Source organism: Dromiciops gliroides, chromosome 2, assembly GCF_019393635.1.
Source record: "Dromiciops gliroides isolate mDroGli1 chromosome 2, mDroGli1.pri, whole genome shotgun sequence".
NCBI classification, from domain to species: Eukaryota; Metazoa; Chordata; class Mammalia; order Microbiotheria; family Microbiotheriidae; genus Dromiciops; species Dromiciops gliroides.
The window spans coordinates 388,688,249-388,706,831 of NC_057862.1; the positions used below are offsets into that span (position 1 = coordinate 388,688,249).

Here is an 18,583-nt window from a genome sequence, read left to right on the forward strand (position 1 = left end):
ACTTTGGGCAAGCCAGCAAAAGGCTCTTATAGTCATAGCACAGATCAGCATCTGAGGATCCAAGGTCCTAGCTCAGCAAGCTAGTGGCACAGCAGGCTAGTCGTGAGGCCCCCAACAGGCCCAATTAGGCTGGGTCACTCCAGTGTAGTGAGTAAGCTGCAAGTGGCTGAGGCCTCAGAGCAGAAAGTCTGTGACTGGGCCCCTGGTCCCCAGCAAAAGAAGCTTGCAACAGTGCACACTGTACTGCCAGAGCAGAACTCAACTTTAAAAGGCATGAAAGAGGCTAAAATATGAATAAGAAAAAGGAAAAAAACCTTACCATAGAAAATTACTATGGCAACAGGGAGGATAAAAACTCAGAGGAGGACAACAATGTCAAAACGCCTACATGTGAAGCCTTAAAGAGGAAAGAGTTGGTTTCAAGATCAAAAAGCCCTCTTGGGAGAACTCCAAAAGGATTTTATAAACCAAATAAGAGAGGTAGAAGAAAAACTGGGAAAATAAATGAGAGTTATGCAAGAAAGAGTCAATAGCTTAGAAAAAGGACAAAAATTGACTAAGGAAAACAACTCATTAAAAACTGCAATGGGGGGCAGCTAGGTGGTGCAGTGGATAAAGCACTGGTCTTGGATTCAGGAGAACCCGAGTTCAAATCCAGCCTCAGACACTTGACACTAGCTGTGTGACCCTGGGCAAGTCACTTAACCCCAACTGCCTCACCCCCCAAAAAAAAATGCAATTGGGGCAGCTAGGTGGTGCAGTGGATAAAGCACTGGTCCTGGATTCAGGAGGACCTGAGTTCAAATTTGACCTCAGACACTTACTAGCTGTGTGACCCTGGGCAAGTCACTTAACTCCCATTGTCCCACCCCCCAGAAAAACTCAATCTACAAATATAAGACTCAAGAGAAGCATAAAAAAGTAAAACATGTTATTCAATAAGGTTTAAATGTCCAACATTCCTACATGGGAAGAAAGAAGATACTTAGTAATTTTTTTTTTTTTGGTGAGGCAATTGGGGTTAAGTGACTTGCCCAGGGTCACACAGCTAATAAGTGTTAAGTGTCTGAGGTAGAATTTGAATTCAGGTTCTCCTGAATCCAGGACTGCTGCTCTATCCACTGTACCACCTAGCTGCTCCAATACTTAGTAATTCTTGAGAACTGTATCTTTATTGGGACAGATAAGAGGAGTACACACAGACTGAGGGGACTAAGTTGATTTTGATGTGATGACAAAAAGGATTATTTTGGGAGAAGAGGAAAGGCAGAATGGGGTAAATCATATCAAATGAAGAGGCACAAAAGACCTATTACAATAAAGGGAGGGGTGATCATTGTTTCAACCTTACTCTCATCTGATTTGGCTCAAAGAGGGAATAACATACACATTCACTTGGGTATAGAATTTTATCTTACCCTACCTATAGGGAAGTAGGAGGGGAAAGGGGAAAGAAAAGGGAGGGTAAAACTAGGGGGCAAAGGGGTAAAGAAAAAAAGGAGGTGGGGCTGATTGAAGGGAGGGTAGATTGAGGGAGGTGGTAGTCAGAAGCAAAACATTGGTGAGAAGGAACAGGGGGAAAAGAAAGAGAAAAGTATAAACAGGACAGCTAGGTGGAGCAGTAGATAAAGCACCAGCCCTGTATTCAGGAGGACCCAAGTTCAAATCCAGCCTCAGACACTTGACACTTACTAGCTGTGTGACCCTAAACAAGTCACCTAACCCTCATTGCTCTACAAAAAAACCCAAAAAAAACAAAACCCCCAAAAAGTATAAACAAAGGGGAAAATAGGATGCAGAGAAATATACAGTTAATAATTATAACTGTGAATGTGAATAGGATGAACTCTCCTATAAAACAGAAGCAGATAGAGTGGATTAAAAAACAAACTCCTACAATATGTTGTTTACAAGAAACACATTGAAGCAGAGAGATACACATAGAATGAAGGTTAAAAAGCTGGAGCAGAATATTAATATATTAATATATGCTTCAGTTGAAATAAAAAAAACCAGGGTAGCAATCCTTATCTCAGATAAAGCAAAAGCAAAAAAATAGACCTAATTAAAAGAGATAAGGAAACTACATCTTGCTAAAAGGTACCACAGACAATGAAGCAATATTAATACTAAACATATATAATACAGCACCCAAATTCTTAGACAAGTTAAGTGAGCTGCAGTAAGAAATAGCAAAAATATATTGGTGGGGGACCTCAGCCTCTTCCTTTCAGAAATAGATAAATCTAACCACAAAATAAATAAGAAGTGGTGAGTTTTGGATTGCATCTGATACAGATATTTTCAGTCTGAACTCCTTAAACAAATTCCTTTGAAAAGAGAAGACGCAAGTGCGGTGTAAAGGAAATAATCATAGACTGGGAGTCAGAACACCAGGTTTCCGATCTCTGCTCTGACATTCTTATAAGATGGGAGGGACTTGAGAGATCATTCATTCAAAAACTGCCACCCCATTTTACAGATAGGGAAAGCGAGGTTCAGAGAGGAAAATAAATTTGCCATGGTCACAGGGGTAATTAATGGAAGGGATAGGATGTGGACCTTGTCCTCCAACTCCAAACCCCACTTCTATCACTGACTCACTGTTTGAATTTGGGTCTCATTTTCCTAATCTGTAAAAGGAGAGGGTTGAGTCTCTTCCACCATGCACATTTTATTTTCTTCCTACTATACTATCAACTCCACTAATTAGCCGTGTGACCGTGGTCAAGTCTCTTCCCATTTATAAAATGTAGGAGTTGAATTGTGGTCTTTAAGGTCCATTCTAGATATATTCTATTTCCCCAGAATGTTATTTATGCAAAGCTGTGATTTTTCTGCAGTTCTTCTTTCCCGCTGGGCCTATAAACTACTAATCCCTGACTCTACCCCTTATTTCTCCAGTACCCATGAGGCTTCCCTTGAAGTATGTGTTGGGGTAGGAAGAGGCACCAGAAGTAGCCTCCTTCTCCTGTGGCCCAAAAAGCCCAAATGCCTTAGCTAACAGAGAGGCCAGTGAAGGAAAAATCGGCTTAGCTCAAACTGCAGGAGAGAAAGGCTGACTCTTCTCCATGCCTCCTCCAGATGGTCCTCGGAGCTGGCCCACTGCTCACAGCAGCTGCTGCTGACAACTCCCTTCCCCCCAAACAAGAGACACAGAAGGAGAGAATACATCAGGCGGGGCCTCTTGGGCAGCTGAGTGACCAGTACAGGCTTTTCAGCTTCATGTGTCCGACTCCAACCATTTGAACTGCCTGCCTCTTGTCCTGTACTCTCCACAGTTTCCTCCTCAAAAGGAGAGTGGAAAGAGACTAAGTATTTTATTAAGCACCTACTCCATGCCAAGTACTTTACAAAAATTCTCATTTGATATTTATAACATTCCTGTGAAGTTGAGTTATCTTCATTTTTATACTTCAGGAAACTGAGGCATGCAGAGGTTAAGTGATTTGCACAGGGTCACAGTTAGTAAGCATTGGAAGTTGGATTTGAATTCAAATCTTCCTGACTTCAAGCCCAGAGCTCCAACCACTGTACCACCTAGCTTTCCCTGATCTCTCTCTTCCTCTGGGGAGTGACTCAAAAGTATATACTAGGGAGGCAGCTAGGTGGCGCAGTGGATAGAGCACTGGCCCTGGAGTCAGGAGTACCTGAGTTCAAATGCGGCCTCAGACACTTAACACTTACTAGCTGTGTGACCTTGGGCAAGTCACTTAACCCCAACTGCCTCACTTAAAAACAAACAAACAAAAAAGTATATACTAGGGGGGCAGCTAGGTGGTGCAGTGAATAAAGCACCAGCCCTGGATTCAGGAGTACCTGAGTTCAAATCCAACCTCAGACACTTGACACTTACTAGCTGTGTGATCCTGGGCAAGTCACTTAACCCTCATTGCCCTGCCCTGCAAAAAGAGAGAGAGAGAGAGAAGAAACAGAAAATATCAATAAAAACATTTTTTTAAAAGGCCTAAGTGGTGCTCTGTCTTTCTCTTTCTGTCTCTCGTCTCTCTCACTGATGTAGCCATCAACCAGCAACAAGGCCAAATTTCCTTTACTTTATCACCTTACCCATATACACACATCTATACAATACACACACATCTATACAATACACACACATCTATACAATATACACACATCTATACAATACACACACATCTATACAATATACACACATCTATACACACAATATATACAAAATACACACACCGAGACCCTTTTTAGTATCATTTGCCCCTCTGGCAGTATGGTGAAACCTATGAACCCTTTTTCAGAATGATGTTTTAAAATGTATAAAATACATTGGATTACAAAAGAAACCAATTATATTTAAAAGTAGTTAATTAAAAGGAAGAACCACTGAGTTATTTTCTCCTCGAAGACCATCCCCAGAGTTCATTTTAATCTGATTTTACAGGAATAAAGATGGTTTCTTATGTTAGGGTGGGGATATCACATAGTGTGACTTGCCCTGGTCTTGAACTCCTTCTAAAAAGAGTCAGCATAGCATGGCAGAAAGAACTCTAAACCTGCAGTCTGAAGCCCCAGCTGAGCTCACAGTACAGACTGTCACAGATCTTGCTATATGACCTTGGGCGAGTGAATTAACCTTAAGTGGAATCAGTTTTTTCAACTATAAAATGAGGATGTTGAGGAAAGAAATATTAATAACTAATACTGTACTCCACAATTTAGGCTCAGGTTTGTTAGAAACAACTTCATTTATCATTCTACATCTAAGCCATTTTTAACTTAGAGAGATGTCTGAACTGGCATAGTCTCCCATACCCCTGGACATGACTCCCTGCCCCAGGAAAATTTCAGGTAATACTTAGAGGAATCTTTAACAAGGAAGAGATATCTTTTTAAAAATTTTTTTAAATTTTCTAATTTTTTTTTTTAGGTTTTTTTTTGGGGGGGGGGTGAGGCAAGTGGGGTTAAGTGACTTGCCCAGGGTCACACAGCTAGTAAGTGTTAAGTGTCTGAAGCTGGATTTGAACTCAGGTCCTCCTGACTCCAGGGCCGGTGCTCTATCCACTCCGCCACCCAGCTGCCCCAAGGAAGAGATATCTTAAAATACAGTCTCGGGGGCAGCTGGGTGGCACAGTGGATAGAGCACCGGCCCTGGAGTCAGGAGGACCTGAGTTCAAATCCAGCTTCAGACACTTAACACTTACTAGCTGTGTGACCCTGGGCAAGTCACTTAACCCCACTTGCCTCACTAAAAAAAAAAATACAGTCTGGGTTAACATTTCAGAAGGGAGCATCTAAATCACTACCCTCTTCCTCCAGGACTAATCTGCCTCATTTCTGTAGTTACACAAAGGGAACTTCTACCTCTGATAAATATCTCTAACCTTTTTCAATATAGAAGACCAATCACTTTAGGTGTGCAGGTAAAGAGGAGACCTCCCTCAGGTGTGTCAATAGCCAAATCACTTCAAGGGTGGGGAAAGTGTGGTTAAATTTGGTTATCATCTTTACTCCATTTTCCTAAGAAAAAACACTGTGTACTTTTGTCCTGACCTATAAGTCTGGAAAGGCCTTTACAGAGATATATTATTTCTTAAGAAACTAAAAAGGTTTTGAATATGCTTCTACAGAATGAATGAGCTGGGGGTGGCTCAGTGGATAGAACACCAGCCCTGGAGTCAGGAGGACATGAGTTCAAATACGGCCTCAGATACTTGACACTTAATAGCTGTGTGACCCTGGGCAAGTTACTTAACCCCAATTGCCTCACCCCTCCCTCCAAAAAGAATAATGATCTGTGCTCTTCTCATCTCATGGAGGTGTAATAAGGATTGAACGCGATATTATATATGAAAGGGCTTTGAAAACTGCTAAGTGTGATATAAAGTATTCTTATTCTTATTAGCTCTCCCTCCCCCTTTCTTTCTCCCTCAATTCACAGCCTTCCCTAAAGAGAATGACTTCCATAGAAGAGGAAAATTCATTGGCAAATGATGGTAAAGTCTGTCTCCAGGCTCTCAGAAAAGAGATGATGGACTGCAGGTGCAGTGTGACACATTATTTCAGGAATGGTCAATATATTGATTTGTTTTACTTGAATATTACAAAAGAATGTTTTAATTTGGAACTATGGCCAAAGGGCTATAAAACCATGCATACTCTTTGACCTAGTAATAGCACTACTAGGTTGGTATCCAAAGAGATAAAAAGCAAAAAATAAAAGGACCTATGTGTACAAAAATACTTATGTCAGCCCTTTTCTGGTGCAAAGAATTTGAAATTGAGGCGATGCCCATCAATTGGGAAATGGTTGAACAAACTGGGATGAGATTACGATGGAACATTATTGTGCTTTAAGAAATGATAAGCAGGGTGCTCTCAGAAAAACCTGGAAAGACTTACATGAGCTGATGCAAAGTAAAATGTACTGTATACAAAGTAACAGCAATATTGTAAGATGATCAGCTGTGAATGACTTAGCTATTCTCAGCAACACAATGATCCAAAACAACTCTCAAGGACTTGTGGAAAATGTGATCCATCTCCAGAGAAAGAACTGATGTTGACTGAATACAGACGGAAATGTATTTTTTTTAAGTTTCTTTTTCTTAAGTTTTTGTTTTTGTCTGTTTTCTTTCACAACCTGACTAATATGACTACACATGTATAACTTATATTGGATTGCTTGCGTTCTTAAGGCGGGGGTGGGGGGAAGAAAATTTGGAGCATGAAGTTTTAAAAATGGATGTTAAAATTGTTTTTAATATGTAATTGGAGAAAAATTCTAAATAAATGGAAAAAAAGAGAGTGTTTTAGTGGAGGGGGATCACTGGTACTAAAACATTTTTAAAAAATACATAAACAAAAATATTGGGCCTAGTAAGGGCAAAATGACTCAGCAGAAAATCCACTTGACTGACTATTCTCAGGCTTGAAGAATTAGTCGGTCTTAGGGGCTAGGTGGTGCAGTGGATAGAGCACTGGCCCTGGAGTCAGGAGGACCTGAGTTCAAAGCCTGCCTTGAACACTTAACAATTACTAACTGTGTGACCCTGGGCAAGTCACTTAACCCCCATTGCCTTAAAAAAAAAAAAGAATTAGTCAGTCTTCCTTGGCGAATTGAGTTCAAATCCTACCTTAGGCACTTAGCTGAATGACCTTGGGCAAGTGACTAAACCTCTACTGGGCAGTAAAATGAGAATAATGATAGCACCTACCTTACAGGGCAGCTAGATTGTGCAGTGCATAGAGCACTGGGCTCAGGAAAAGGAACTCATCTTCATGAGTTCAAATCCTGCCTCAGATATTTACTATAAGGAAATCGCAAACCACTCCAATATCTTTGCCAAGAAAACCCCAAGATAGGGTCCTGAAGAGCTGGACAACTCACCAAAAGTCCTAATTTTCCAAACCACTGAAGTTTTCCTGAACAGCTACTATTCCCATTGTTTCCTCTTTGCTCTAGCAGCCATGTTGGTTAGGAGTTAATTAATCAGGGGCTTCAAGTACCAGGTAAAGGAGAACTCTCACTCTGATCCATCCCAGAGAGGGTACATCTTTTAATGCTTCCAGTCCTGCTTGAGGATCCACCTCCAAAATGAAAAGGAAGAAACATGGAGAATTCTCACCTCCACTGACAAAATAAAAAGTTGGTATTGGAATATAGGAACTTTGCAGCTCTGCTTTCTAGAGTTTTCTGTGAGCACTAGCATGTGACCATCCTCAAAAGAACTTAGGGGGAATTTTCAGAGCAAGAGAGACTTACAGCCAGTATGAGAGTTATAGGAAAGCACAGAACATAGGAGGTTAGCACTGGAAGGGGCCCACAGGGATAGTACAGTCCAAGGCTCTCATGTTACTCAGGAGGAATCTCAGGTCCAAAAATTATAAGTGGCTGAGGTATAGTAAAAAGAACACAGGACTGAGATAAGAGAGATTTGGGTTTGAACCTTGGCTCTGACATTTACTAGCAATGTGCCCAAGGAAAAAAAAACAGGCCTCAGTTTCTAGGACTGTAGAATGGACTCAGACACAAACTATACCAAGAAATAAATGTAATACAAATGCTAGTTGAGGCAGCTAGGTGGGGGCAGTGGATAGAGTGCTGGGCCTGGAGCCAGAAAGACCTGGATTCAAACCCAACCTCAGATTCTTACTAGCTGTGTGACCCTAGGCAAATCACTTAACACTGATAGCCTCAGTCTCCTCACCTGTAAAATGAGTGGTAGGAGGAAATGGCAAACCACTCCAGTATTTGCCAAGAAAACCCTAAATGGGGTCACGAAGAGTCAGGCATGACTGAAAACAATAAACAGTATAAATGCTAGCTATTTTAATAACAACTATTAAAAAAAAAAAAGAAAAGAATCATACCTCAACTCTGCAGAATTTCCAGAAGGGATCATTTGACCACTTGTAGGAATGTCACAAAAGGCATTCAAACTCTGGGCAAGACTTGACTTTAGAGGTCTTTTCCTAGAGTTCTAAGATTTAGTGGTTTTAATATGACACTATTTTATATGGGGGGCAGCTAGGTGACACAATGGGTAGAGCACTGGCCCTGAAGCTGGGAGGATCTGAGTTGAAACCTCACCTCAGACACTAGCTGTGTGACCCTGGGCAAGTCACTTAACCCCAATTACCTTCAACATCTGGGGTCATCTCCAGTTGTCCTGATATATATCTCACCACTGGACCCAGATGGCCCTGAGAGAGTGAGGTTGGTGACCTTGCACAGCCCTCTCTCCCTTAAATCCATTTCAGTTCAAGTCATGATATCACCTCCAGATGTCATGGTCGTCTTCAAGAATAAAGGACAAGGGGCAGCTGTGTGGCGCAGTGGATAAAGCACGGGCCCTGGAGTCAGGAGTACCTGAGTTCAAATCCGGCCTCAGACACTTAACACTTACTAGCTGTGTGACCCTGGGCAAGTCACTTACCCCAATTGCCTCACTTAAAAAAAAAAAAAGAATAAAGGACAAACAACAAGATTCGATATGGAATGTATCATGAGGACCCTCTGGGGATCCTAGTACCTTTGCTCCTTTCTAGAATTTAGTTTAAACCTCTGATCTTATCCTGGTGAAGAACATTTGTGGATCCAGCAAACAATATAATATTGGGTATCAGAGCTCACTTTGCTAGTGACATTTTTATTGACTGATTCTATAACCTATTTATTTATTAGACTCTACCAGCCTAGCTGCCTGTTCCTTCCTGACTCAGCTGACTTTTCTGCACTCTACCTCTTGCCTGCCTGCACCTTCCACACCCTGCCTGGTCTTGTTCTGTGTCCCGTATGGCAGAATTGGGTGGAAGGCAGTTATGCCCTGGACCTCATCCAAAGGGGTTCAATGTCTCAAAGGACCAAGAGAATTTCAGTATATGCCCTGGGTCCAAGTTCAGCCTTATAGAAAGGTTCCAGTGTCTTTACTGATGCAGCACAGAAGCTTCTACAAAGTCAGAACTATATTACTTGATTTTTTTTGTTTTGTTTTTTGGTGAGGCAATTGGGGTTAAGTGACTTGCCCAGGGTCACACAGCTAGTAAGTGTCAAGTGTCTGAGGCTGGATTTGAACTCAGGTCCTCCTGAATGCAGGGCCAGTGCTCTATCCACTGTGCCACCTAGCTGCCCCTGAACCATATTACTTGTGATCTGGGTAGTGCCTGTGGAATTGTGGGAGCTCTGTAAAGGTGATCACCAAGACTAATGAGCTCATGTTCCCCATGGAAGCTCTCTTTCCTTGAGAGGACTTAACCCTCTTGCCAACGATCAGAATGAGAGAAAAACAAGCAATTATGCAAATTGAGTCAAACCCCAAAGAAATTCCATCTTCAGCTCCCCATGACTGGTCCCAAAGCGGCCAGGGCCAGCTGAACCTTTGGTGGTGACACCGTATCTAGGGCTCACGTGGCAGCTTATCAGCCATCTTCCTTATAATATATTAAGGAAGAGCAAGAGAGAAGGGTGTTTTTGCAATGCCAATTGGGCACATTCACCCAAGCACATATATGGGGTGGCATTGGGAGGCACACAGCCTTCCCAGGTACAGTTGCAGACCCTCCTTCCCCCACCCCAAATTGTGAGGAGTGCACACCAACCCACCCCAAACACATGCTCAAATGGGTTGTGCCTAGCTCTTTATAGTGTGTGTGTGTGTGTGTGTGTGTGTGTGTGTGTGAGCCTGCCTAAATCTTCAATGTTACTTTCATTCTAAAGTGACCCTTCAGAAATAAGGCAGATGTAAAACTTTAAATGTCCTTTAAACCACTTGGGAGGACCTAGGAGTAAGGGGCTGGCCTTGAGCCAGAGATTCTTATCCTTATAAGCAAGAGAGCACAAGGCTGCAACAGGCTAGTGAACCAGAGCTGGGACAGACTACATCTCTACAAAAGCCAGTCAAATGCCACCCTGAAGGTTTTGAGTCTCCTTGAGGTCACAGGACTATCACAAAAATCTTAGATTTACAGCTGGCAGAGATCTTAGAGATCCAATCTCCCTGCCCTTCCTCCCTCCCCGCTTATTTTGCAAATGAGGAAGTGACTGGATACATAGTAATGAACAGAACTAGGATTAGAACCCAGATCTTCTGACATCAATCCAATCACCCTTTCCACACTACTACAATCTTCCCAGGCTAGGCAAAGGCAGTTCTGGGCATTCTAAAGCTCTGCCCACACAATCCTGGGCCTCCTGGCCTCTGTGGGAAGTCTGAGCAATTTTCATCCTTTCCCATATAAGGCTGGACCTGGCTGGCCTGGGGTCGCCCCTTTCCTGTCATCTGGGCAGTGGAGAATGTCAGCTATGTGGGGGGAGTAGGGAGCAGTGCTCAGGCCCTAATCTCCATAGTCCTTTAGACAAAATACACACAGTGAGAAAATAAAAGCAGAAGGCTAGGGCTGGACTGTCCCCAACCAGGACAGCAGAAAGGAAGGTAGCTGGCTTGCTCCGGAGAGAAGAGGAAGGAGCTATGAAGTGGAACCAGATCAAGTGGCCCTTCCTTTTATGCCACCCCCAAATTAGGGACCAGATTCTCTAATCCCAAAAGTCCCCATGGGAGATGTTTCTATTTTTCTCTGTTTATCAGTTTTGTGACCTGGAGACCAGAGTCATTGAAACCCCAAAGGACCTGGTGAAGGGACCAAAGGAGGCTGGGGATGGAAACCACTCTATAAGAAAAGGTTCTTTGGAGAGCCTCCTTTGACCCCAACACCAGACTTACCCACCAAAGTACAGAACAAACCAGTGTCTCCAAGCTCAACATGCTTGGTACCAAACAGAGGCTGCACACGAGGATCAGAACTGAAGGTGCTTCCTCTCACAATGACCTCTATTCTTCTCCAGAAAAGGCAGGGGTGGCTGGGTGCCACTTTCAGAAGGCTGCAGGCTCAGTGTACACATATATCCATCCCCTTCCCACAGTCACACCACCAATGTGATGGAGGGCTCAGTTCTTAAAAGTGGAGAGGAGGGAAGTAGACAGTTGGCCCATTTCCAGAACCTCAGGAGACTTGGGAGGCCCCTTTGGAAGTCACTGAGGTGAACCAGAATCTCTTCCACAGTATCCCTGAGGACGATATAGGCTCTTCTTTGGGAAACTGCCTTCAAACTCATTTGTGACTCCTCCAGAGCCATAACTGGTACTGCTGGGGCCAGGACAGCACAAACTGTTTCTGGGGCAGCTGACAGAAAACATGACCACAAATCAACTTTTCAGCTTCAAATCAACACAGGGGTGCTAGGTGAGAAGCATGTGGGGATAGAGGAGCAATCCAACCAGTAGCTTCATTTTTTAGTTAATTCTTTTTTCTCCTTGGTTGCTAAAAAAAAAAATCCGTTTAGTTCTGTGTTACTGAAAGAAAATTTGCCTTCACTGTAGTGCTTTTGGCACTCTATAAATTTGGTACCCTTAATATTCATCATTGGGAGAATGAGTGAAAACAATAATAGTGCATGAATGTAATAGAACATTATTGTGCAGGAACAAACAACAAATTCAAGGAATTAAAAGTAACATGGGAAAGTGTGTATAGGAAATACAGACATAGAATATATCCTGATATAAAGTAAAACAGACCCAAAAGGATGATATAGATGACTCCAACAATATAAATGAAAAATCAATTAACAGTCCTAGAAGGGGCAGCTAGGTGGCACAGTGGATAAAGCACTACCCTGAATTCAGGAGGACCTGAGTTCAAATTCAGCCTCAGACACTTGACACTAGCTGTGTGACCCTGGGTAAATCACTTAACCCTCATTGCCCCACCAAAACAACAACAACAACAACAACAAAAAGTCCTAGAAAATTGAAATGAACCATACATAGCTCCCAACTCCCAAGCAGAGAGGTAGAAGACTGCCAAGATGGATCATATACATAATATTATATACATTGTTATATGTGGTCACTATATCAGGTATTTTGTCTATTATTTTTTTGTTGTTGTCAGGGAAGGTTCAATCTGGAGTTGGGGCAGGGGTCGTGTATATTTAACCCCCTAGAAATGATTGTGATGGAAAGGACATCAATAAACATTTAAAAAATAAACTTTGATACCCTGAGACAAAGCCCTGATTGCTTAACTTTTGTTTTTTGTCTTTGGTGCCCCACACTGTCCATTCCATGTCCACCACATCACTCAAACTATCCACAAACAAGGCAGAGGAGATTTTAACCTATGGGCAAGGTTTTTGTACAAACATCTTAGATTCAAGTCTTCTAATGGTTGCCACTGCTCATTTAGTCTTTAAGCACAGTGCAAAATACAAAGTCCTTTTGGGGGAACTCACCCCACCTTTCCTGAGTTTGCCATGCAGCTCACCCCTGACTCTTGACTATCACCTCCCCCTAGTCAAGTACTACACGGTACACAGAGACCTCCTCCCCTACATTCCTAACACCGAGGCTTCAGTGGTGGCAGAGAGCTGCTGTTGCTTGTGGGTATGTTTGGGCTCAGGTGATGAGGGCTTGGCCCCTAGAATTACAAAACCAGATAGCTCCAGGTTAGGTTGAGACCAGGCCCCACCCTAGGGTCAGGGAGAGAAAGACAAATAAACATGGAGTGGGACTAGCTCTAGAGGACCAACCAAAGGCCTCATTAACAGATTTCCTCACCTTGACCCCATTCAAGGTAGAGTCCACAATTGGTCACTAAAATCCGAAGCTTCTCCCATTCCCCCACTCCAGCCTCAATCCTTCACAAAGCTAGTCCCCTACTTCCTCCCAGTCAGACACTGGACAAATTACTTAACCTCAATTTCCTCAGCTCTAAGATTGCCCGGGGGGGGGGGGGGGGGGGAGGAAATAGATGATCTCTAAATCCCTTCCACCCTAAAATTCATAGTTTCTAAGACTCCCACCCCATACCATCCCATTCCACCCCACCCGAGATCCCCGGAGGGTGCGGCTGCCAGAGGAAACAGTCAGCTTAGCCGGGCCCCCTCCATTGTTTCCAGCCTAACTGCGTTCTCCAGTCCTGACTTCAGCAGCCAAATGCTCAAGGGCCTGCTGGCTTTGGGTGGACCCATCCAGCATGTAATTCAAGCCTGGGTTGGAGCGGCCCCACTGGGACCTGGAAGAGGTTGAAGCACTAGGATCTTGTCCAGTGGCCTCATGAAGAGCCAAGAATGAGTATGAGTCTGGCAGTGTCTTCCTGATGACCTGCCAGGCAACTCCCACAGCAGAGCTGACCTGAGAATGAACAGCAGCATCTTCCGGCAGGACCCTGGGCACCCTTTCTGACTCCCTGTCCAAGGAAGAAGGGCTATGAAGGGCAATGGGTGCAGGGTGAGTCAACTCATTTGGGGGGCATCAGATATGCCTAGAAACCCTAGGAAAGTCCTCTGCTTCCCCAAATCTCTAGAGTCTGGAGGAAGAACCTCATAGTGTGGGACAAACCAAAACAAACAGCCAGGTAGGTTAGGAAACGTATGCCTTGCCTCAGCACACGTTGCCCAGCTCCAGTCCCATAGTATGTAGCATCACAAGGGTAGACTATGGAGAGTAGGCCCCAGTGGAACTAATTCAGCATGAGGGATAAAGGTATATACTGGGAGGAGGTCAGGCCTTGGGGGAGAGGGATGGAAAGTCTAGGTAGTGTAGTTAAAAGACCTGGAACTTGAATACTTACACTAAAAACTACTAGCTGGGGGGTCCTAGGCAAGTCCATTCACTTGTCTAAGATAAGTCATCTCTAAAATAGAGATGTTAATAATCATCAGACTACCTACCCTAACAATGTTCTTGTTTAGAATGCACTCTGCAAACCTTACAGTACTATATAAATTCTACCTATTATTATTATCATCATCAAGGCAGAGTTTTTCTCTGGTGGAGGTGAGGGTTATTTTTTCCAAGTTAAAACCTTATTATTTCACTGAAATTATGCCTGAGTCAGGCATTCCCCCCACCACTGCCTACAAGATCAAACTCCCTACTCTCCTTTAGCATTAAAAGGATTTCCGTATATACACTGATTAAAAAAATAATAATAAAACAAGTCTTTTTTTCTCTCAGTCCTAACATGTAAAACATCACTACTCTCCTTCCCCAAGGGGAAGTTCTTCTAAAAGCTACGAATGAAGAATAGAAGTAGGAAGATTGAGAGTGGGGGAAGAGGCATCAAAGGTACCCCTTGAGCCCAGCTTATGGATGAGGTGGGGGAAAGGGGCAGGAGGGACTCCCAAGATCTAGAAACCAGAATATGCATTTAGTCCAGGAAGTCTAGTGACAAGAGCCATGGTCTCAGAATAAAGAGACCTGAGTTCTTGGCCCAGCTCTGGGTGACCTTAGTCAAGTCATTTGACTTGGCTCTCTGGGACTCCATTTCCCCATCTGTTAAAAGGAACTGAACCAATTATCTAAGGCCCAGTCTAGCTTTCACCTTCTTTTCTCACCTTTTTATGATTTTATGACTTCTAAACTGGCCTTTAAGTCATTTGCTCTCAGTTGGGGAGTTTTTCTCTTGCAATTCTGAGTTTCCTGGTCAAGGGAAAGACAGAGAGCCACACTCAGCAGCAATGGTCCATCCCTGCCCCCACTTTTCTTGGTTGGAGATGAACAATTTGCAACCTGAAACTTCAGTGACCTTGAGCAAATTGGGAAAAAAGCTCTAACTTGTTTAGTGGAGAGGGGAAAGGGTCAATTGGGACATATATTTAGAAAAGAAGGTGGAGAAACTTGTGGAAGAGGAGAGTTTAAGTAGGGGGTGGGGAAAAACAGATCTATTCCAGTCATGGTCTGGAGAACAAGAAGAAGAAAGGAAGAGGGGAAAAAAGAGAGATCAATGAACTTTTGGGTTGCAAATGCTGCATGGAGGCAGATTCCAAACTTCTTTCTAGAAGGGACACTGATATTTCCCAAAGGAAATACAAAAGAGGTAAGGAAGAGGTTCACTGCGCTTGTGGTAAAAGAGAGAAGCAAGGCAACTATCTCCCAACGTGAGCCTGCCCTGACCCAAGGCCTGACCGGCGGATCGATCGATCAGAGCGAAGTTTTCCCAGCCACCTAGAGGCAGCCAATGGCTTTCTTACCCTGTTAATTTCCTCCAGCCTCCTCCCCTGCCGGGCTTTCAGCAAGCCGAATGCTTTCCCTCCTGTAGAAAACAAAGAAGAGAGGGTAGTTTTGAACGGAGAGAGAAAGGTGCTCGCTCACCTCTTCCGAGAGGCTTGACTTCTCTCCCCCAAACTTTCTAGGCTATAAAAAGTTAACTTGGAAAACCCCATGCAAGACTCTGAAAGTTCGAGGACTATGGGAACTGGTTTGGGGATAGGCAGGTGTCCGAAGCAGGATGGAAGTGGGGGGAGGATGGAGGTAGGTGGGGAGTGGGGCGTCAAGGGACCTGGGAGACAAGAGATTCTCTTACCTTGGAATCTCTTGCTCAGGGCAACAGACATGCCGAAGTCCATCTTTCTGGCTCTCTGGTGCGAAACCTCCAAAGCAGAGTCGGTGAAGTGGGCTGTGGAGTCCTCTGGCCAGAGGCGTCAGTGGCTGAGGGCAGCCGAAGGGTGGAGGGACCGGCGGTGCTCCGGACACACACCCCCTCCCTTCCCCTTCCCCGCCCCCCCTCCCAAGACAGCCCAACCCAGCCCAGCCTCTCTTGAATGCAACTATTATGTAGGACAAGTGAGACAGGCCAGACCCTCTGCTGGAGAAAAGGGAAAAATGCAGAAACCAGCCCAGCCCGCCTCAACCTGTTGCTGCCCTCCTATCCGGAGGGAAGTTTTAACCCTTGTCTGCCCACAAGCTGCAACCCCCACCCCCGCACCACCACCATCAGAATCCCCTGCAGAAGTCCCTTGTATATACACCAGGGGAAGGCATGCTTGTTTCCCTGAAGATGTGCCTGCCACGAGAGTAGGCATACGTCATCAAGTAAGTCTGGGATGGAATGCTGGTCTGGGAATCAGTAAAGGGGGAGTGGGGTGGGGGAGGTCCAGTCAAGACACTCCATCTCCCGGCTCTGGGCATTTTCCTCTGGATGTCTCCCATGCCTGGAACACTCTCTGTCATACGCTTTGACTACTGACCTCTCTGGCTTCCTCTAAGTCCCAAATAAAATCCCATCTTCTACAGGAAACTCTCCCCAATCCCTCTTAATTCCAGTGCTTTTCCTGTATATAGCTTTGTGTGTGTGTGTGTGTTTGTCTGTTTGCGTGTTGTTTTCCCCATTAGATTATAAGTTCCTTGAGGGCAGGAACTGTCTTTTGCCTCTTTTTGTATCCCCAGTGCTTAGCACAGTGCCTGGCACATAGTAAGCCCTTAATAAATGTTGATTGATTGATTGATGGTGTGACTTTGGGCAAGTCATTGCTCTGAGCCCATTTCACTGAGTGTGAAATTCTTGCCTGCCTAGCTCTTAGAAATGCCATGAAATCCAATGAAATAACATAGACAAAATATAATTGAACTCTTCTTTGGGACAAAAAGATCAATAGGATCTAGTGATAGGATTCTAGTGAGGTACAAAGAATGTTGGACTTGGAATCAGGAGGGAGCTGTGTTCAAATCCTGACTCTGCTATTCACTAGCTGGGTGTCCAAGTCACTTAGCTGCTCTCTGAGTTAAGTGAACCTATTTCTTCATCTCTAAAATGAGGGTGAGCCTTTCACTACCTGCCTCATTTGACCCCTTCAAGCAAGGTGAGCCTCAATTTCTTCATCTCCAAAATGGTGTTGATAAAGCCTGCAATGCCTACCTCACTGGGTTGTTTGAAGAAAAGGCTAGGTAAACCTTCAAAATATATAGAAATGAGTTATTATTAAAGAAGAATGAGGCACTTGGAGAAGGAAATGGCAAACCAGTCCAGTATCTTTGCCAGGAAAACCCCAAATGGGGTCACAAAGAGTTGGACATGACTGCAAAATGTCTGAACAACAAAATGAGACGTTACTGTTTCATAGAAAGTCCATATATCTAGAGCTATGGGACCTTAGTGGTCATCTAATCCAACTCCTTCATTCTACAGATGAGGAAACTGAGTTCCAGATGAGACTTGCTTGAAAGTCACCCTGTTGGTGAGGATGTGAGCTAGTTGCAGCTCAAGTCTTTTAACTCCAGATTCAGTGCTCTTTTTACTTCACAGTGATACCTTCATAAATATCATGGTCCTCTGGAGATGGGCTCTTCCGTTCTTTTCCTCATAGAAACATTAGAGGCCAATGGTGAACAGGTCATACTGTTCAGTAAGGGGTGTGACTGGAAAAAAAAAGAGGTGACTTCTAACCCCCAGTAATGGTAGGAGCAATTATATCTAAGGATTATGACGATGAGAGGAAAGCAGTGGAAGTAAACAGCACAGTAATATCAGGGTAGAATTCAGATTCTCAAAACCTGGAAATTCTGCCTCCTGCTTGGCCAGGCTGGCTTGCCTACATCTATCCAGCCTTCCTAAATCTCACTGCCATTCAGAGGCAGTGAGGAGCTCCTCCTAGTTTCCTGACCGCAACAATTGTATGGAGTTGCAAACCAGATGTACCCTGGGGTGAAGGAAATCGGGCCATTAGCAATAGAAAGTCATGGGACTTTAAGGTCCCTGTAACTCTAAGCTGGAAAATGGAACATAGACACCTTTCTTCTCTTCTTAAATGCATAGAGGGAGTCAAGTGAACTTGAGCTCATAAAAAAAGAGTTGTAGCCTGCAGAACAACCACCAGAAGTGGCTTTCCCACTGGAACCAAATTAGCTATGTTAGAATGTAAGAGGATTGTCCTATCCTTTGCATTTGTATCATCAGTGCCATTGGTAGGTGCATGATAAATGCTTTTGGTTTGACTGACTGACTGAATGAGAGTCAATGACCAAGGTCTACTTGATAGCCAAATTCAAAAGATCGTTATATACCTTTATATATCAGTATTGATAGCAGTGACTAACATTTATATAGCACTTCATAAATATTATCTCATTTGAACCACATCATAACCCTGGAAGGTTAGGTGCTATTCTTTATCCCCCTTTTACTGACGAGGAAACTGAGGCTAGCATGTTATTAAGTGATTTGCCCAGGGTGGCATAGCTAGTAAGTATCCGAGGCTAGATTTGAACTCAGGACTCCAAGGTGACTCTAGGTCCAGCATTCTCTATAAAATGCACCCCCTAGTTTAACT

General features: G+C 43.8%; 1 protein-coding gene across 1 annotated transcript in view; it reads right to left on the minus strand.

Moving 5' to 3' along the window:
• Window positions 1-16,002, minus strand: part of AIF1L (allograft inflammatory factor 1 like) — a 33,975-nt gene extending 17,973 nt beyond the window's left edge. The window contains exons 1-2 of the mRNA XM_043988828.1: window positions 15,841-16,002; window positions 15,509-15,570 (exon numbers count right to left, since the gene is read on the minus strand). Of these exons, the coding sequence (XP_043844763.1) occupies window positions 15,509-15,570; window positions 15,841-15,883 (105 nt within the window). The 5' untranslated portion in view covers window positions 15,884-16,002. The remainder of the gene's footprint in view (window positions 1-15,508; window positions 15,571-15,840) is intronic.
• Window positions 16,003-18,583: the final 2,581 nt, after the last annotated feature.